At 52.6% G+C, this 20,119-nt stretch overlaps 6 protein-coding genes and 1 non-coding gene across 7 annotated transcripts; 2 read left to right on the top strand and 5 right to left on the bottom strand.

Moving 5' to 3' along the window:
- Window positions 1–1,192: 1,192 nt before the first annotated feature.
- Window positions 1,193–2,366, bottom strand: BDW74DRAFT_187736 (uncharacterized protein; the record flags this gene model as incomplete). The annotated part of the gene is made up of 2 exons (XM_073731561.1): window positions 1,356–2,366; window positions 1,193–1,246 (listed from the first exon to the last, which is right to left on the bottom strand). Exons 1-2 carry the CDS (start codon window positions 2,334–2,336, stop codon window positions 1,193–1,195), a joined length of 1,035 nt encoding a protein of 344 aa, XP_073579992.1. The 5' UTR covers window positions 2,337–2,366.
- A 593-nt stretch (window positions 2,367–2,959) lies between these two features.
- Window positions 2,960–6,369, bottom strand: BDW74DRAFT_187738 (uncharacterized protein; the record flags this gene model as incomplete). Its single annotated transcript, XM_073731562.1, has 6 exons — window positions 2,960–4,179; window positions 4,227–5,241; window positions 5,295–5,688; window positions 5,736–5,975; window positions 6,044–6,092; window positions 6,191–6,369. The coding sequence occupies 6 exons, from the start codon at window positions 6,367–6,369 to the stop codon at window positions 2,982–2,984; spliced, it is 3,075 nt and encodes a 1,024-aa protein (XP_073579993.1). The 3' UTR covers window positions 2,960–2,981.
- A 1,265-nt stretch (window positions 6,370–7,634) lies between these two features.
- Window positions 7,635–12,347, top strand: pex6 (AAA family ATPase peroxin 6). The gene is made up of 3 exons (XM_073731563.1): window positions 7,635–7,963; window positions 8,023–11,749; window positions 11,799–12,347. Exons 1-3 carry the CDS (start codon window positions 7,774–7,776, stop codon window positions 12,250–12,252), a joined length of 4,371 nt encoding a protein of 1,456 aa, XP_073579994.1. The 5' UTR covers window positions 7,635–7,773; the 3' UTR covers window positions 12,253–12,347.
- A 261-nt stretch (window positions 12,348–12,608) lies between these two features.
- BDW74DRAFT_t175 lies at window positions 12,609–12,679 on the bottom strand. Its single transcript has one exon. It is a non-coding gene; the product is annotated as a tRNA-Gly (tRNA).
- A 583-nt stretch (window positions 12,680–13,262) lies between these two features.
- Window positions 13,263–14,683, bottom strand: BDW74DRAFT_160113 (rRNA-processing protein NSA2). Its single transcript, XM_073725560.1, has 6 exons — window positions 14,644–14,683; window positions 14,568–14,578; window positions 14,008–14,511; window positions 13,919–13,957; window positions 13,653–13,865; window positions 13,263–13,596 (listed from the first exon to the last, which is right to left on the bottom strand). The coding sequence occupies exons 1-6, from the start codon at window positions 14,644–14,646 to the stop codon at window positions 13,581–13,583; spliced, it is 786 nt and encodes a 261-aa protein (XP_073579995.1). The 5' UTR covers window positions 14,647–14,683; the 3' UTR covers window positions 13,263–13,580.
- A 93-nt stretch (window positions 14,684–14,776) lies between these two features.
- BDW74DRAFT_160114 (mitochondrial 54S ribosomal protein bL21m) lies at window positions 14,777–15,816 on the top strand. Its single transcript, XM_073725561.1, has one exon. It carries the CDS (start codon window positions 14,860–14,862, stop codon window positions 15,574–15,576), a length of 717 nt encoding a protein of 238 aa, XP_073579996.1. The 5' UTR covers window positions 14,777–14,859; the 3' UTR covers window positions 15,577–15,816.
- Window positions 15,817–15,834: 18 nt separating this feature from the next.
- BDW74DRAFT_187746 (serine/threonine/tyrosine protein kinase MPS1) lies at window positions 15,835–18,817 on the bottom strand. The gene has a single exon (XM_073731564.1). It carries the CDS (start codon window positions 18,693–18,695, stop codon window positions 16,206–16,208), a length of 2,490 nt encoding a protein of 829 aa, XP_073579997.1. The 5' UTR covers window positions 18,696–18,817; the 3' UTR covers window positions 15,835–16,205.
- Between the last annotated feature and the right edge of the window lie 1,302 nt (window positions 18,818–20,119).

The raw sequence follows: 20,119 nt of genomic DNA on the forward strand, positions 1-20,119 counted from the left end.
ATTTCTCTATGGTTTGGGTGATATGGCCCCATAATAGTCCGAAATACTCTGCTATCGTGCTTGGAAGAGACGATCTGCCTGACTTGCCGTGGAAATTCCCGTCCTGCCCAAGTAAGAGATCCAGCCAGGATATTGAAGACGCATACGCTGGAATGTCCCATCCCCATTTGACTTGTACGCCTTCGTAGGCTAACTTGGTCGGTACGTTTGGCTCCCTCCGGTGGCCTGGCCACTCCGTAAGACGGTTGACCTGATCCTTAGAGAAGTCTTCTGCCGTGGCCCACGACACCCTCGACAACCTAGGTAATGATATAGGTTAGCGGAGATAACATAGGTTGGGTTGAGGAGGTATACTTAGTGCCCAGTGTAATCCCAATTATTAGGATATGCTCTTCGCTACCATCCGGCAGGAGGTAGGGCTCGAGTCCCCATTGGGTTTCTCTCGCCTCATCCGGGGTATGCCGTGCTTGGGTCGCGTTCTGATGCTCCGGCAATTGACGCTGGCTGTCTCTATGGCTTGCCATCTTTTCGTCTCCCTGGGAGCTTGATCTTTTATGGTCCACAGACCTAGACCTAGTGACGGTACCGGGAACTGATAAGAAGCGGTCTTCTTGATCAGTATCCTCCGCGGTGTCTTGTACAGGCTTTGAATTGACGCTCAGTGACCTCGGCCGAATGGTTCTTGGAGGCTCCAGCGAAAGTTGATTATGGCCACTTCTTGCTTCAAGCGGAGGCCTTTGGAAGTTTGTTCGACCTAGATATCTGGGCTTAGTATTTTTGTCAGGGTCCAACGGAAGATCATTGTAACTCTTGCTCTTCCGGTCCGCCGTCCGTAGAGACTTTGTCCGCGTAAAACCTGGAGAATCCGGAGAAAGCCGGTTTGTATTGCCGAGTTGATCTTCAATCAATACTGGTCTAGCATTGTCTTGACGCCTACGTTGACCGTGCCCACACCTCTGTTCGTCTGGTTCAAGTTTCGGGATTTGACTAAGGTTGGGGCTGGACGTGCTTGGATATTTGGGCTTCGATGGTTCTGATCGTGCGGCAACCCTTGAACTAAGCACTTCAGAGCGATGCATCTGATCAGGTTGAAGATCTGATCTTGAGGTTCTGGGCTGGATATCCTCTTCGTGGTTGTCGTTATGCCTATCTTCTTTGGCAGGTGTCCGGGCCTTTGATGAGGTTGGTAGATCTATCTCTGTCCGGCGTGGCCCTGCGGAGCGTGATCGAAGCCCAGTATGCGACTCTGGCACCAAGTGAAGTTGATTATGTGCCGCTTTTTCTTTATCTCGGGGCCCCAGAGATCTTGAACGGACAATATTGTGACTCTGCGGTTGCAGAAACTGGTTCTCGACGTACGTATTGTCCAAAACGGGGGTGAGCACGGAGGTGCCGGCCACACTTGAAGAGGGAATAAAGGAGAGAAGCTCCTTTGCATACGCAGCTGCAGAGATCGCGGCATAACCTTGCCACCGCTTGTTCTTGTGTGAGTCGCAGTAATCGCAGATCCCCTTTATGACCAGGCAAGGGAAAGCGTCCATTATCCCCGCGGCTTCCATCTCAAAACACAAGATGCCGTGTCTCTGAGAGAGAGTATCCCGCTTTATGGCATCTCGCATGACCTGGTTTGCACAGGCAATGAGGCCATAGAACACTTGCGGTCGTTTCGAACGTCGGGGTGGTCGATCCTCCAATAAATCCGGGTAGCGCTCCTCGCATCTTTCGAAGTCGCAGGTTTCAGCATGTCGATACTGCGGCTTGAACAAAATATCATCAGCCGTAGGCGGAGCTTTGAACTTGCTTCGCAGTCGCGGGTGCTTCCGCAAAGCGCCTTCATGTAGGTTAAGGATACTGTTGCCATGCAATTCGTGGTAGGCTTGAAGCCTTGCAATAGCTGTCAACAGAGCCATGGGGGGCTTATCGAGGGAGCCCGTGTGTACTAGTTCCCCGCCCTCAAGTGCTTTCCCGTAATCGTACTGAATGACGCCGCTGAATCCAGGAATAGGCCTGCTCACCACGACGTCGCCTAATCGAATATCATATTGCGCGCTGGGAGCGCCGCCCGCAATGCCGACGATCAGACAGAAGCGCATGTAGGGGAAGCTCATTCTCATATCGTTCGCGACTACGCTTGCAGACGTTGTTCCATAGATTCCGGATGGGAGGCATGCGATAACAACATTATGGCCACTGATGGAGCCAAAAATGTACGTGTTCCTGTCGTATTCATGGATCGCTAGAGGCGGATGCACGGTATCAAGCATAGATTCGGCTGCCGCACACTCGACTGAGAGAGCGCATATCCAGCCAACTCGGTACTCGTCGCGAGTCGACATTTTCAAAGGTAGACGCTGCAAGGGAGAAATGAAATTGATTGGGTGTCAAATGGTGGGAAGGATGCTGACGGAGAGACCTGGGCGAGAGAAGGCAAGCGCTGCACGTGAGGACTGAGGGGTCAGTGAGGCTGAGAATCTGTCTACCCCCTGCAGTATTAGTGTTGGCGCCAATCAAGAGTACACTTTCCCTCTTGAACCGCGCGGGGGCTCGGCGGCGTCACGGGGCCGAAGGACGTTGCTAGATAATGCTTATTACATGCCAGTATACGGGGTCGAATGTTATATTACCACTGGTTGTGCACTACAACCACCAAAATTAGGTAGGTACAGTTCAAATCAACCTCCGGTGCGTGGCAATATTCCAAGGAACAATGAAATTTGTTAGAGCCGACAGTTCTGCACTGCGTAGGCATGGACCTAGAATGACAGAGATTCAGTAGCAGACCCATTTTTAGGACGAGCTTTACGGAAGAATGGGGTTACGCTGAGTATCAAACTGGTCGTACGGTGTCAGCCTCGTCGCTCGGCCGCCAGTAGTATAGTCACTTGCTCAAGATCATATTAAAGGGTTCCATATCTGATCGCTAGACTACCCAGCTATATCATTCTCTTTCCGAAAACTTCTTCCACCTCTAGGCCAGCCCCCTACTTCCCAAACCCCCACTGATCTAACCAAAGCTCGATCCAAGCCTCACTCACCGCACCCGCGCTCTTCAAGGAAGGAATCCTCTCTGCCGTCAATGCTGTATCGAGCATCACGTTCGGTTGGTCCAGGTTACTCGCCAGGCCCTGGTAGAACTCAAGCAGGGCCGTTGCAGCAGCCATGGATGACTCCACCACCTTAGATTTCTCGGCGTCAGTGTCGTTTCCCGCTAGGGTCCATGAAGCAAGGCGTTCGGTCCACTCGAGCAGAGTGTCGACGAGTTCGAGGTCCGAGTTGGACTTTCCGAGACGGCGTGCAATTGCCGGGACGAGATCTGGGTAAGGAGAGACGGAGGGGTTCGTAAAGTGGTAGTATGCTGCTCCTCCGTCGATCTTAGGTCCTGTCGTCGCGGTTTTCAGATCATCTAAATCGAGCGCTAGCGAGACAAGTGCCTCGGACAGGGTATCAACTGGAAGCCAGTCTACGTCATCGAAATGTCCCAGGGACTTGGGAAGGACACCCATGATATCAGACGCGCGCAGGAGCGTTGGGAACCAATCTCGTTCGGGCCATTTACCATCGCCGTTAATGGGTCCGCCAACTTGGCCGACACGGCAGACTGCAGAGGGAACACCACTGATAATAGCCGCCTGGCCCAGCAACTTGCTGGCAAGCATCTTGCTCTGTCCATATCCGCCCTGGGCGTATTGCAATGAATCGAGCGGCGCTTCGGGAACAGGCGTACCCTGATCCCAGCCCTGGATGGTGGCGATAGAGGAGAGGAAAATAATCCGTGCGTCTTGCGGCGAGTCGTATGCCATCTGGACTAGGTTTGCGATGCCTGCAATTTGCGGCTCGAAAAGCGCAAGAGGAAGGTTGAAGGTGACTGGCCATTGGCAGTGAATTACTTCTGTGACGGACGAGGCGAGGTGTGCATAGGCGTCTTCATGAAGGCCGAGGAAGGGCTGGGAGAGGTCGCCTTTGAAGTGATTGACTACTATCCCTGGGTTTGATGCCGGCTCCGAGTCAGGAAGTCTGCGATTTATGCAGGTAATCTCGGTAACGTCCGAGCGTTGTAGGAGGCACTGAAGGATGAAGCCACCGACGAAGCCAGTGTTTCCTGTCAGCAGGATGTGGTGCGCATTCTTTTCGGTTCTTGACGGCGTGGCTTTTGCTGGCTGAGGCAGCAGTGATGAGTACCTGTCGCTGTTAGTTAAATGGATCATAGCAGCGGCAGAGCATCATACTTGTCGAATAGCGCATCAAGTGTTGCCGATACATCTTCCGCGGCGTTGCGGCGAATATGGTCCACAAGCCCACTGGCGGTTGGGTTCATGTACACTGCATTCCGGATAAACAGTATATCGTTCTGCTCCGGTAGGGACCGGGTCAGTGCTGCTGCAAGTATCTGCACCTGACGCGAGTCCAAACCACTCGCGAAGAAGTCACCCTTGATACCGAGGTCTTTGACTCCTGTGAGGTCACCAACCATGTCTGCAATGGACTTTGCAAGGGTTTCATCGGTAGACGGGTCCAGCTTCGCTTGGAGTGCTTGATCCGGGATATCCGTGGCCGAATTATACTGGGTATCAATCTCTTCTGCAAATAGCTTGTTGGTCTGGCTGCGATTGATTGTCCCTTTGGGGGTTCGGACAAAAGGTTTCTCAGATGGGACAATGAGGATGTCACCGCGATGGATCTGGGCATATTTCATGCTCAGCTTGTTAAGCTCCTCCAATGCTTTGTGTATGTCAGGCAGGATATCGTCTACAGTCGCGGAAGCTGCAAGCTCAACCAATAGGATTGGATACGGCCGCTTATGTCCAACCACTAAACTGGCTTCCACCCCGGGAAGAGAAGTGATTGCTGCTTCAACATCGATTGGGTTGGTCTTTTCGCCAGTAGAGAACACAATCACGTCGTCCTTCCTGCTTTGGTACTTGTAGTAGTACGGAATCGTTGGGTGGCGTAAAAAGATGTCCTTTGTGTGCCACTCGTCCAGATCTGGGAAGTTTGCAAAAACCGCCTGTCTCTGGGGAAGGTCGCGGCGGCGGAGGACCAACTCGAAGAGCTCGGACTTGTCGTTACTTTTGCCGACGGGCTCCCACTCGATGCCCATTTCCTCTTCAGCGAAATGAAACCAGTCCCAGTGTTCCGGTTCGGTCATGAACACGCCGAAATTACCACACTCGCTACTACCGAGGACGTTGAGCATGTGAGTCTTCTTCGCGAGCAAGTCTCCAGCTGCTCGGCTCAAAGAGCCTATGATCTATTAACACCATATGACGATGGTACTCTATTTCATAAACACGTACCGCCTCCAAATGTGATATACTTGAGCTTAGCGGCTTCCTCAACCATGGCTGGGTCTTGAGCAATCTGGTCAAGTACAAGTGGCGGTAGCAACGCGCCCTCGACACAGGCGGCATGCATGACTTCCTTGAACATCTGAGGACTAGAGGGCTGGTTCGGAGGTGGAATGACCACGACGCAGCCGCTGAAAAGCGCGAAGAACCCCACGACGTAGCCAGCAAGGTGAAAAAGTGGGCACCCATTGTAGAAGCCTTGCGCAGCCTCAATAACTCTCTGAGCACTCACGCGGTGCGTTATCTTCGAATACTGGTCCCGTAGGTTGTCGGTAGCAGCCATAGCAGCATGAACAAAAGTGACTGGCTTGGGCATTCCTGTAGATCCGCTGGTGTGGAAAAGCTACCGAGGTTAGATATTGTCATTCGCTCATGCAAGGTTGTACACACCACAAGTGGCTTATCGGATGCATCCTGAAAGGTATCCCAGTAGGGATATACATTGGGGATAATTGTGTCTGATAGAAGATCTACAAGCTCCGGTGCTCGGACCGCAGTTATCTGTCTCAAAGCAGTCAACTCTGTGACAGTCGTTGAAAACGAGGAGTCATATAGAATGCCAGAACTTTGGGTCTCCTTGATAAGATGCTCATGGATTGGGACACTGTTTCGAGGGGATAACACCAGAAGCTATTGTTCTTAGTGTAAGCTTTGGAGTTTCAATAAGGATTGTTGCCTACCTTAGATCCGGCCTTCACTGCCGCAAGAGACAAGATTAAATGCCTGGCGTCGCTGGGGCCTATATAGCTGGAGGCTGGTCAGCAGCCTAGCACGATTGTGGACAAAGATGGTAATACGCGATGGTGGTGTCTCTGGCTTTTCCATGCAGACTCTCAGTCAACTGCCAGGCTTGCCGGTTTATGATGTTCGACAGGACCTGGTAGGTGACCTCGAACTGAACCGGTGGATTGAATGATATAATCTGGGTGAAGGCAATTTTGTCAGGATTCTCAACAGCTATTGCGTCAATGTAATTGACAAGTAGTCTGCGGCCGACTTGTTTGCTTTCCTTGAAGCGATCCATGACGGGAGTTGGCAAGATAGAAGGTGGTTTTCTGTGTACGAAAAGAAAAGGTATTTGCGGTAGAAATTGCTCTGGCGAGGAGGATAGAACGACCCTTAAATGCTTGACATCCGGTACTCTAAAGTACCATCAGTCTCAGTTCTCTGTGCTCGACCGCGGTCCCATGACAGGATGCCTGCAGGAGAACGAGCCACCCATTGTGAGTTTAGCGAGGCGAGCTTGGTCAAATGGTATTTACTCCTGATCCTGATCCTGCTGGTGGTGGACAGCGTGGTATAATTACTTTTGCATGAGCTTCAGATCAGATCCATCCGTCCTACAATCCGCATCCAGGGAACCCCACGGTTGGGCAGCCGGAGTTTCTACACGCCGATATAGTTCGATCTCTGCAGAAAATAAAGTTCTCAACTTCGTTGCATTGTCCGTTGCTCATCAGTACCATTGTTGATCGTTGCAAATGAAGGAGCTAGCTCGGCCGTCGATGCAAGTCAGCCAGCCTCATCCAGCTGATAGGAGAGTTTGACAATCATGAATTGTATCTGCGCAGGTGTGACAAGAATCGAAACCCAACTTTCAGCTGCTGCGGAAGGTTTGCTCGTATGCATCTCATACAGATCGTAGCACAGCAGACGGACGCTGTAGACGGCCAACGGGCGTCCAGTTCGCAATGCCACGAGTTCCCTATCTGTGTTCCTTCGTGCCTCGTTTAACCTTCGCCAGTTGGAACAGAATTTCGTCAAGCTGAGCTACTAGCTTGGTCTGTCGTTGAAGCCACCTGGGCACGGTCGCCGATAACGGATCCTCCAGACGAGGCAGCGATCCATTGGTGCGGGTGATGTGATGGCCGTGCAGCTGCCGATGCGGGGATCCAGTACCATCACCATCCATCGGGATGAGTATTCTGCAACCACATATTTAGTTTTTTTCGAGACCGTGATCTGCTGATCATGCGAGTGCGCGTCTCTATTCGCCTCTATGGCCGTGTTAGCTGCGTGGCTTTGACTTTTGAGCGCATAATTGCATCAGCTAGGGTTCGATGACTCCCTAAAGAGGCCGACAGACGTTTCTCCCATGTCTCTTGGATAATGTGTAGAAAAGATACCTCGAACAATGCCGTGATAAAGAGACTTCCGAAGCTGGAGCGAGGAAGAGATGGACCTCGGCTCGGAAAGGCAGAACAGACGGAGCGGGCGGTGCCGAGAGTTGTGAGCGTCTCCCCGGACTTTCTCCATCTTTCGATCGTCTCCAGCTTCCAACCCGTCCTTCAGACTGTACCTGTCCTCTCAATTGCCGTTCGTCGAGGACTGATGTGTACTTGCTAAGCCAATGTACTGCTGATTTACGCCCCTACTTCTGTCCCTGTCTCTCGCCGGCTCCGCGCGCCCCTCCGACTCCGCTCCCATCATGGACATCGACCGCCACGACTTCAGCTCCGCTCAGCCTAAACGCCGGAGAAGGAATGTCGCTCGGAAGCGACTGCGTAATAAAGCGCCTATATCTGCGCGTCTCTCGCTAGACCATCATTTGCGAGGGAGCGTTGGTGTCGTCTCGGATGACCTGGCCAACGACCTCTTTCAACCGTCAGATCCGACCGGTGAGTGCGAACTGCGAGGAAGCGCCTGAGCTGCTTGTTCTGATCTCCTCATGATCTAGATGATTTCCAAGACGACTCCGACATACGTTATATCGCAATCTCTCCATACTTACCCGGTCCGAGCTCTGTCGAAGCCTTGACGTGGACCGTTGTTCCTGTTCGTCCGCAGTCCGGTGGTCGCTCGAATGAGTCGCCGCTCCCGCATTCAACAATAATATTCCCCGACTCCGCCGACTCCTTGCAGCCATTTGTTCGTGCTTTGGGCAAGCTAGATCCTACCAGGCAATCCCCGCAGACGTTACGTTTGATCGAGATCCGAGTCCTTGATGTGGTTCCTTTGCCGCTCGATACAATATACGTGACGGTGGAGCGGGATCTTCTGCGCAATCACGACGATGTACAAAGCAGATTCGGTGGCGGATTCACTTCCGATGCCAACGGTCCTAATGGGCTTTGGGCAAAGGGAAAAGGAGCGGAGCCCAAGAAATACTCAAAGAGAGCTGCGGCGGAGGTAGAAGGGAGGCTTACGGCCGCGGTGCGCGAGGCATTCTCGACGCAGCGGGTAGTTCATACTGGCGATTCACTGCCGCTTCCTCTGCCACCTCATCCGATTACCTACGCCCCAGCGCCGCCAGCTCTTATTTCGTTCTGCGAGCCGGTCTCGCAAGGTCTTCTGCTTCCTACCACCAAGGTTGTACTGATTCAGGCACGGCCCCACGGCAACCGCCCCCAGCGAAGCTTGCGGTCGGCATCTAGCGTGCTCAAGCAAGTTGCCGAAGACGAGGTGGACGACACTTCTAACGAGCAGTTTTATTCCGCTGCAGAGGACAAGCCTGTTGATGACAGTACTGAGATGGAAACAACATCCAATGCGGAAGAGTCAGAAACGGAGGGGTCCGGCGGGAATATGAGCGATACATCGGACGACTCGCTGGATGACATGATTTCGCTCAGTGCACCTGAATTACCGCAGCCGGCCTCGGGTGTAATGTCTGCGATTACTTCGGCTACGCCCCGCGGTCGACGCATGGATGGAGTTCACACTCCTGGGTCGATAGTGTCGAACCTCACGTCGTCCACACTACGTCCTGGTCGGCAGGGTAGCGGCAAGGTTTTCAAGGCGGAGGGCTTGCTGCGTAGCGTCCCGAATGAACTTCTCTATCCCAAGCCTAGGGATGATGACGATGTGGAGGCTGTTATCTTTGTAGACATCAGCACATTGGCCAAGATTGGCTGTTTCTCGGGAGACTGGGTCCGGATTGAAGCTTCGGAGGAGCCCCAGGCCAATATCTTCTCTTCCATCAAGCTCGGCAGCTTTAATGAACAGTACGAAGATGGAGACTGGCGCGCAGTCAAGATTTACGGCCTTCCTGGGCTGCCGTCCGCTAAACCTCGCTACTCGATTAAACAGTCTGGAGATAGGCGCTTAAGCATCTCTCAACGCCCCGGTGTGCGCATGACACCTTCGGTCTTTGTGCCACCCATTCTTCTGAACAATATGGAGAATCCGAAATACCTCCGCATTTCTCCGATGAAACTTGGCGGCATTGGCGCGCCCAGATCTGGCGTCTTGCATCAGATGAAGACTGCCACTCGCAGCCCTCCTGTAGCGAAGGAGGTGACCTTGCTCAAGGTTAGCACCCCGCTTTCGATGGACCGAGTGCTGCAGCCAGCCCTGTTTGCCGGACTGAAGCAATACTTTGAGACGAAGCGGCGGCTTTTGAAAAGTGGCGACCTGCTTGGCATAAGCATCGATGAAACCCTTGGTAGGGCTGTTTTCGCAGGAACTAGCGCCGAAGGACAAGATGATGACATTACGACCAAGTTGGGCCCCGGGCCCGACTCAGCTAGAGCTGGGCCGAAGAAGATCGGTGTTGCTTGGTTCCGAGTTGGTCAGGTCATTCCAAGCCTGCCCGACGATCAGGATGACCTTGGCGAGTTCGACTGGGGAGGCGTTGCTGTTATAGATTCGGCAACTACGCGGATGGTTCAGGCTGGCAGCGACGTCAGTCGCATTCCTAACACACTTAACAACGGCTGGGAATACTGGCTTGGAACCAAGTCTGTACCAAAGCCCGTGGTTGACGCGCAAACGATACACGGTGTTGTGACTGAGCTGCCACAGCCGTTCATTTCTCCAGTTCAGCAGCGTGTCCGAGACCTCATGTCCGTGGCCACAAGCTCTCGTGCGATTCAGCTGGGGATGAAGCCGGTGGTCATTCTCCTAAGATCGCAGCAAAGACACATCGGAAAAGCTACCTTGGCGACTCGGGCGTGTGCAGATATTGGTCTACATACCTTCTCAATTGATGCCTACGACATCCTTACCGAAGGTGGTGCAAACGGCGGCGATGTGAAAACCGAGGCCTATCTGAAGGCAAGGGCGGAGCGCGCCTTCCACTGCGGCGCTGACTGCACTGCCCTTCTGATCAAGCACATCGAGGTCCTGACTGCAGACCGAATTGTCTCGGCTATGACCGAGATTCTGGCGGATGCTAGGGTTATTATCGCCACGACCACAGATGTTGAGCAGATCCCTGAAGGCATCCGGAGCATGTTTACGCACGAATTCGAAATCACAGCTCCTGAAGAAAAGGAGCGAGAGGGAATACTACGAAATGCTGTCTCCGAGCGTAGCATCAAACTAGCACCTGATGTTGATCTTGGCACGGTCGCTCTCAAAACAGCTGCTCTTGTTGCTGGAGATCTAGTGGACGTCGTCGAGCGCGCCTCGGTTGCGCGGTCAAGTCGGCTGGAGAAGCTGGCTGAAATCGCAAACAAACAGTTTTCCACCACCAGAATCACCGTACGCGACGTCCTCCTTGCTGGAGGCGAGGCCGTGCGAGGAGTTACCAAGGCGGACTTTGATACCGCTGTGGATGCGGCAAGGAAGAACTTTGCCGACTCCATTGGCGCTCCTAAGATTCCTAATGTCAGCTGGGATGATGTTGGTGGTTTGACAAATGTCAAGGATGCTTTGGTCGAGACCATCCAGCTGCCTCTGGAACGGCCAGAACTCTTTGCCAAGGGCATGAAGAAGCGAAGCGGTATCTTGTTCTATGGTCCTCCTGGTACCGGAAAGACGCTCCTCGCCAAGGCCATTGCTACCGAATTCTCCCTGAACTTCTTCTCTGTCAAAGGACCTGAACTGCTCAACATGTACATTGGTGAGTCCGAGGCGAACGTGCGTCGCGTCTTCCAGCGAGCACGCGATGCGCGACCCTGTGTCGTCTTCTTTGATGAACTCGACTCCGTTGCTCCCAAACGAGGTAACCAAGGCGACAGCGGCGGTGTCATGGACCGAATTGTCAGTCAGCTTCTTGCTGAGCTCGACGGTATGAACGGGGGGGAGGAAAACAGCGGTGGTGTTTTCGTAATCGGTGCCACCAACCGACCTGACCTCTTGGACACTGCTCTTCTCCGTCCTGGTCGTTTTGACAAGATGCTTTACCTCGGTGTTTCTGACACACATGAGAAACAAGCCACCATCTTAGAAGCTCTGACGAGAAAGTTCGCTCTCGCCCCGGATCTCTCGCTATCCCGAGTCTCCGAGCGCCTGCCTCTTACCTACACCGGAGCCGACCTCTATGCCCTATGCTCCGATGCCATGCTCAAGGCAATCACACGCAAGGCTACAGCAGTCGACGAAAAGATCAAGCAGCTGCCTGGCGGCCCTGTCAGCACTGCCTACTTCTTCGACCACCTTTCTACTCCTGATGACGTTGCCGTGATGGTCACCGAGGAGGACTTCGACGCGGCGCAGGGCGAGCTCGTTCCTAGTGTTAGGTATGTTCCACTTAACTCCCGTTCAATTGTCTGTGCTAATACCTTCCAGCGCCAAAGAATTAGAGCACTTCGAACGCATCCGCCAAATGTTCGAGTCCACCGACAAAGACAAGCAAAAGCAGGAGTCGGCGCCAACACCAAACACCATCGGCGAGGCGATCGAGGCACTCAAGCTCGGCCATGATATCAACGACTACAACGGCGGTCCCGTCATGAATGGAAGGGGGGACGAAGAGTCCGGCAAGGGGAAGGGTAAACAGACGGCTTATGCCAGCATGCGCAGTGCCAGTGGCCAGTCCGTCAGCAGCAATAAGGGCAAGGGTAAAGCTACCCCTTGGAAGAGCAGATCCGCCGTTGCGAATGGCAATGCCGACTCTGACTCCTCCGTTGATGGTCCCTTGGTGAGTCCTGGGGCCCAAACTACGATTAACGGTGACGATGATGACGATTACATTGTACGAACAGACCATCTGGCGAGGTCGGATGGTGAAGATGTCGATTAGCTTATGTCTTGATGATGGTAGAGGCTTCTGCTGTACATATTATCTTTGTCTATGTTGCAATTAGCCCGTTATATACTTTGTTCATACCGGTGTCTATATATTACCATCCATTTCAAGATCAATCCGAGTCTGCCGACAAGACATTATTAGATACGTCTTCGTCTTCAATCTACCTACCGGCATTTTCGCAGCCCTCGGTTCTACAGCAGGACGACCACCAGGATATATGTTGGAGCCCATCCGCGCCCCGCCCCGGAGCCTCGGTTCTAATCCGATATCGCTCCGTAGGCCTCCACATCGTCAAATCTCCACGCACTGGTCTCCATCAAGCAAAAATGTAAAAAGCAAAAGAAAGATGCATCAGCCGGGAGTCGAACCCGGGCCATTCGCTTGGAAGGCGAAGATCCTACCGTTGGACCACTGAAGCTGGTTAATGTATGTTTGCTAATACTGACAGCTCATCAAACAAATTTAGAAAAGCAGTACAAGCAAAGGAGAACACCATTATTTGCCACTCCATGGTCCTTCTATAGCAATTTACCATAGCTCTATCTCAACCTTGGGCTTTATTGTGTTTCGTGCTGGTACAATCCTGCCAGGCTCCTGTTACCCATCACACTTCGGTCTTGGGCCATGCAAATGCGTAGTCGTTGTAGTAACTTGGATCCGCTCCCGCAGAATATATATTCGCTTCCGCCAATTTACATCTCTGGTATGCCCGGACATATACTCATATTCGCCTCTCACCGCACTCGCGGCAACAGAAATGGCTACTAGCAACACAGCTGACACCGAAGCCAAGAATATACATGCATTGTGACACAAGTGCCCACAAACGGCAGCCCCCTAATGAGGCCTGGGCGCGAACCGAACCCAAACGAAAATACCCCAATAAATCAAGCAATAGTCCGATTGACGTCCTATAGTGCAAACACCCTGGACCGAATCTCACAGAGGTTTGAACTCAAGTTGTCATACGAAGAATAATAGCTAGGCTTCTTGGTGGAGACCGGGAGCTCATATTCCCAATCATCTACATGTAGTAGGTACGTCCTGACCTGGGACTGGGAGGGCCATGACCTTATAGACTAACCCCTTCAACGCACAACTAATTGGGAATGTGCCAGATGTTCTGGTACGATGCCCAACGAAAGAGGTCGAGTATGCATCCTCTGAAGGGAAATATCATTTGATATGCTTTTCTGAGAAACATGACTGAGACAGTATGGCACGCCAAAAAAACGCCGTCCGTGAACATGAAAAGTATAGAGAAACAGAAGTCTAGGACATAAATGGTATCAAGAGGTCTTTCTTCGGCGTCAGGATGATTAAACGAGGAGGACACTAGCATAGTAGTTAGCACATAACCCCATGAACAAAATCGGGGGACAATGACATACGCATTCACACAGCCATCGTTCTCAGGCGTGTTCGTAACCTGGGCGTATTTACCCCAGGCAACCTTTCCACCCGCGGTGACGATACCGAGTTCGGAGACGTTGACTTCGATGACCGTACCCTTGGTGAGAACACCGAGCTGAGTGTAGAGAGGGTTCTGGGGGTTCTTCTTGACAGAGAGGATGGGGAGCTGGACGGTGACGGCCATTTCGGGGCTGGAGATAGAATGTTAGCCAAGTCCAGACACCACCAAGAGAAAACAACACACTGTGTAACGTTGGCCTTCTTGTATCGCAGACCCATAGGACTAAAGCGAATTAGAACTTCTTCAACCCAGATAATCAAGCCAAAACCCACCGGATAAAGCGCTCATATTTCACAGGTCGTCGGGTAAAGTCGTTTCCAACAAACGTCGGCTTCGTGATCATGCGCTTCCACGACTTCTTATGCGTTTTCTTTCCGGTGTTGACAACCTTGAACATCTCCTCCTCACTGATACCCTTGACCTTAGGAAGAGGCACAGCAAACTTAGCCGCCTTCTCCGCACGCTTGTCCTTGATAGCGCTAGACAAAGCCTTCGCATTCGTAGCTTCGGAACGGTCGAGCAGGTACTGGGGCAAGGGTGTCTTGGAGGGCTCGGAAGGCGCAGAGGACTTGACGTTCTTCTCTTCCTGCGCCTTGATGCGCTTCCTCATCTGGATCTTCTCGGCATGGCGCTTCTGCTGGTACAGTTTGGCTCGCAGACCGCGGAGGTTCTGGGCATCCTTGGATTGCTGGTGGGCCTGACGGGCTTCGCGCTTGCGAACTCGCTCATCGTGGTCCAAGCGCTTACCGTGCTGCTTGGTCCAGCGCTCGATATACCTTGTGGGCTGTTAGGTGGGATGGATAGACGGGTTTGTAGCTGGGAGTGGACGAACTCGTTCTGGGGCTATTTTGGAATCAGTTAGCACGCATTATCAATATAGTAACCGCAGTTAGCAGATAAAAACATACCATGATGACAGATTATACGTGGTTGATAGATTGATGGAGGTGGGTGTAGTCTGGCGGCGGAAATCAAAAAAGTTTCGAGCGATAATCGCGCACGTGACCTGTTATCTCGACTCCATCTGAATTTCTCGTCGGCCGCAGCTCCAGGCCAGGAACCGTCCATTCCAGCCCCCTCAAACCACATACACTCCATTGGAGGCAGAGCACCTTTCACCCAAAATGTTCTCCCGCTCTGCACTCGCAAGGGCCTTCGCCCTGCCTCTCGAGCAAGCCGCTCGCCCGACCTTCACAAGCACCACCTTCCGAGCGTGCCTGCACCAAGCAACCGCAACAACCACAACGACCGCAACACCCTCCGAAGAACCACTCAGCGCCTCACCGCGAGCCCAATCCTCCACACCAGCCCCCCAACCCACGCCAATCCCAAACAAAGTCCCAACGACCCGCGCCGATGTCCCCCTATCCAAACAACCCATCGCCCCAACCTTCACCGCACCACTGACGGTGCCAAAGTCCCTAGTCGAGACGCTCCCCCTCCTCGCCCACCAAAAGCCGCACTACATCACCGCGCACCTGCACGACCGCCCCTACCTGGTAACAGAAGGCGACCACCTGCGCCTCCCCTTCCTGATGCACGGCGTGCAGCCGGGCGACGTGCTCCGCTTCAACCGCGCGTCTGTGCTGGGATCCCGCGACTTCACGCTCAGGGGGGCGCCATATGTCGATGAGAGACTCTTCGAGTGCCGTGTTCGGGTTATGGGTGTTGATTCGGAGCCGCTGCGTGTGAAGGAGAAGACGAAGAGGCGGAGGAGGCACGTGCAGCGCATCACGAGTAAGCATCGGTATACGTTGCTGCGGGTTATGGAGGTGAAGATTAAGTCTGTGGAGGAGCTGCAGAGGGAGGGGGAGGTTATTGTTGAGGAGGATAAGGCATAGGCATGAGCATTGGAGGCGATACCGGTTGAGGACGATGTGTACAGATATGGAATCTTGAAGACTTGTGCATCGTACTGTATTTATATCTAAATGGGATCTTTCAATTCGTTTAATGCCGCTACCCTGTGACAGTATCAAGACTATGCTGCTGATTTTTATCATTGGATGCTCGTGAGCTGTATTTCTCTATACAATCTTCGTAGTCCAAGTTATATATATATTTGCACCGGGTAACGGGATTAACCTACTCGACAATACCGGAAGTACAGTGATAATTGAGAACATTGAGGATATAGTTGGAAGAGTTCAATTGCGGCTTCAACAAGCCCATATAAATATGTACACGAAGGTAAGAAAATCATTAAGTACCCAATATACAAATTCCACGCTGACAGCATCCGCGCTGTATGTATGCAAAGACAACACCCAAACACCAAGGCAGCCTATTCAAGACAAAAACAAAAGGGTAGTCAAAAAGAAGAAGCCGAAAAGATCAACAACAAGCCAAATGTTGTACAATAGAAATCAATCCAGTCGAGTCAAGTCAAGTTGGTCATAAGGTAATCAAGTCATCAGGGTGGTCAAAACACCAAGCCAAAACTAACAAAGGAGATTGCTAGTCCAGTGGGTTATGGATTTTCTTCCAAAGCTGCTTTGATCTTTGCAAAAAAGCCAGCTGGCCAGGCTGCCAGTTCTTCGTCGTTGGGCACGCCGCGAACCCGGCAGTGGTTGACGACGTTGACAAGAATTCTGCCTAGGACGTCCTGAGTAATGGGGACGGCGCCTTCAAGCTGCGCGTCGGGGTATAGGAATGGGTCTCGTTGACCCAAGAGGTCGCTGATGGGTGGTCGCAGAGTCTGATCACGTTGCAGACACCCTTTGAGAGTGCGGATGAGTCCTGGTGGCACCTGGATGCCGCCAACTCCAAAAGCAGGGAAGTCGATCTTCACTTTGGGATTCGGAATTGCCATGATGCGCTCGTAGTATTTGGCAATCTTGGCAAATGGCGGATGCCCGTAGACCATCTTGTACAGGATACAACCCAAACTCCAAACATCACTGGGCTTGCCGAGCTTCATCACTTTACCAACACTTGCTGGTAATCCGAGAGAAGCGTTCGAGTCCACCAATGCCTCAGGGGACATGTAGTTCGGCGTTCCAACCTGCTGCTCACGGTGTACGTTGACAGTGTGGTCTTGAATGGCGTTGGCGATTCCGAAATCGATCAGTTTTAGCCTTCCTTGAACAAGAAGGAAGTTGGCGGGTTTCAAGTCGGAATGGACAATGTTGTGCTCGTGAACGGCCTGGACACATTCCAACATCTCCTTCCAGTAAAATCGCGTAAAGTTGATGTCCAAGGTGGCATCCTCGGCGTTCAGCTTATACGTCAGAACCTTCTCCAGATCCGACTCTCCAATCTCCATGAGCACGCTGAGAGTGTGCTTATCAGAATTCAACTCCCAGTCAAACAGGCGTACGACACGATCGACATTTTCAAGCTTCTTGAGTAGGTCGATTTCTCCCTTGTAGCCAGCCAAAGTGGTCGGATCAACATCTTCCAGGTTTACTCGTTTCAAAGCAAAGATCTTATAGTTTTCCGCCATCACTCGGTAGACTCGTGAGCTACCACCACGGCCAATGCAATCCAAGCGGGTGAATGGCTTGTGGTTGATTGAGACCTGGCTACGTTTCTTGCGCGACTGGGAAGCGGTGGCTGCGCCCCCGGTGGCCGTAGCAGTTTCTAGTACGGACATCTTCGGAGGAGGCGGCGCCGGCCTGTGAGGTGTATTGTTGCTTCGGTTGGACAGAATTTTCCTTGACGTAGTACCTGCTGGAAGATCCTGATCCTTCTTCTCATCGCCATAAACCACCGAAAGCTTCTCTGGCTTGTCCAGAAAATTGAATCCCTGTGGTTTGGCTCGCTTAAAGGTTGGTGGAGGTTCATTCTCTTGGTCACGCGCGGATGGTAATGTCGGGGGAGGAGGTACTTTGAAGATAGGCTCGTTCGAGCTTGAGGGTTTTGAGGATGCGTCGGATGATGATCCTGGGGTTGATTTGGAGTGTGACGCATATGTTCTAGGCGAGGAGGATCCTGAGAATGGCCCGTTACCGGATGAGATGCGGCGGTAGTCCGTACTCTTTTGTGGTGGCTCGGGTTCTGCCCATGAGACTTTGGGAGGTGAGGCGCGGGCGCTGCTTTTATAATGATATTCGTTGTTGTCGGCGCCATCTGCTTCCTTGGAGTCGGATAGATAGCTGGGTGACTGGTTCTCTTCACTTTGACATCGCAGCACACCTCGTCTTGCAGGGCCATTGAGAAATGTTCCCGTCAGCCTGCCGACCCTTTTAACTCGCAGGGAGCTCTGAATACCAATGTCTTCGGGGTTGCGAGAACGAAGCACAGAAGATGCCCCAATGCTCGGGGCATACTCATCATATCTAGACCTTCCATCGTCTTCAGCGCGATCGGCGCTTGATTCTTCGTGTAGAGGGCTTCGACTGGTGGATCGCCCGTCGGACGGTGAGCCGGACGCAGGAGATCGGGTGTGGCTACGCGACGCATTTATCCGAACACTGCGCGTTCGAGGGCCCGGTGTGATGAAGTCTTTCGAGTATTGTTTTGGCTCCGCTTCCACCTCCGCATTCTCATTTGTGGAAAGGCGCGATCCTTCTCTTCGTGACCTCGAGCCGCTTCCTAGCACAGATTCCAAGCGGACAACTCGCGGAGCCGGGCTTCCATTCGATTGATCAAGCGGCGAGGTGGTTCGGGAGCGCCTTTCATTGCTGGATGACGCCGACCCCACGCGCGTCTTCAGTCGATATTCGTTTAGGCCCCTGTTTCGTAGGCGGGGCGAAGAATTCCCATCGTCGTCCTCGTCGAGAAGCGCTTTAACAGACGCGCTGAATTTCGGTTCCGGCACTTCGTCATCGGAGCTGTCGCCGGTCGAATACTGCTTGGATATCAATGCAGCGCTGCTCCGGAGGGCAACGGGGTTGTGGATTTCAGGAGACGTGCGCCTGGACCCTGAACGAGAGACGGAAGCGCGGGACATCTGTCGATACTGTTGTTGATGCAGAGCTGTCGCATGGGCGGTGGAGAGGGAATTCGGGGAGGCCATTGTCGTGGTTCATGTAGGGCGGCCTGACGCGTTCGGCTGCATCCGTCGCAGGTTCCCCGGATTGGCGGGCGCGGTTGCTTGTTGTTTGCTCTTGTTGTGTATGTAGATTGTCGATGGTAAACAGAATTACTCGAGAGGCTGGGAACGTCTGCCCGCGTCCTGATGCGGACTAGCCCCACACGTGACGGTTGCTAAGGGCAATCGCAAATGTAAATAAAGCATTCTTGGGCAGTCTGGCAGAGAATGATGCATCATAATTTGTGATGATGGTCTGACCGAGAAATCGGGGAATATTTTGGGCAATTGAGGATATGTGTTATCCCTTACACTATGACCACTTCGAATTCCTGCCGTACTCCGCAATGGTATCGAGTATCTACGTTCATACTAGTTCTTATACTGCGTAAGAGGTGATTCAAATGGGCATTCACTGCACAATACCACTTGACTGATGTGATGCCTGTGGATTGGTATCCAGGTTCTGAGAGCACAGATGTGAGATCGCTGTCTTGAATCTCATCATCCAATCGTCAAACGGCCCTGGACCAAGGTATCAGTTCAACTTGAGGATGACAAAGGGAGCACCCTATGCTCCGTAGGACAATAGCATCGTCGTGAAATGTAACACAGAGCCGGGCGATTGGCAACATGGATCCAGCTTCCAGATTCTTCTCTCGCAGTAGTGACTTGATTCAAGATTGCCCAAAAGTCAGATTTGCTTTTCCCCAGCCGTTTGTTCAAATAGACTGTGGGGGGTCGGAGGATATGCAAGATTCGATCAATTTTCCGTGCTGTGGATGCCAGAAGAATTGGACAGCGCTGAGTCAGTCGTGAACCAGGAAACTATCGACTTATCGAGCGATGGGATTCCAGAATCGAGTCTAAGCGGGCTATGCTATCGTATAGTCGAACTCATGGACCGTGGTCTGAGATCAACGAATTTGGAATTCGACAATCGCACGTCCTCGACCAGCCCCCTTTCGACGCTTGCCAAATTCCGATGACTGCAGCCTGCAACGCCGCTCCCATCGTCCTTGATGGGGGGCGGCTGCCATCCGGGCTCCAGCATCTCATAAGGCGGGCCCTTGCTGAACCGTGTATAACTGACAGGGCGCATAGATCATGGGCAAAGCCATGCGGATGTCACAGCTGCACTCGAGCCCGTTGCCCCGTTGTTGATCGGACCTGTTCCCTCTTGCTGCTCGAGCCGGATTTTGACTGTAATTCCGAGCATCCGCGACGAAGGCGTGAGCTGTTGATGGCCTGATAACTGTGATCTGTCACCAATGCATCAAAAATGGAGCTGTCAAGAGCAAAGTCGGTTGAGCTCTCCGAGCGATCCAGAACATCGACTCCGTATCGAGGCGATGACCGTAGGTCATGGCTCTAACTAGCAGTCTTTCCAGCTGGAAAAGGGATAGTGT

Source organism: Aspergillus multicolor, assembly GCF_047715735.1.
Source record: "Aspergillus multicolor strain CBS 133.54 unplaced genomic scaffold BDW74scaffold_31, whole genome shotgun sequence".
Lineage (NCBI taxonomy): Eukaryota > Fungi > Ascomycota > Eurotiomycetes > Eurotiales > Aspergillaceae > Aspergillus > Aspergillus multicolor.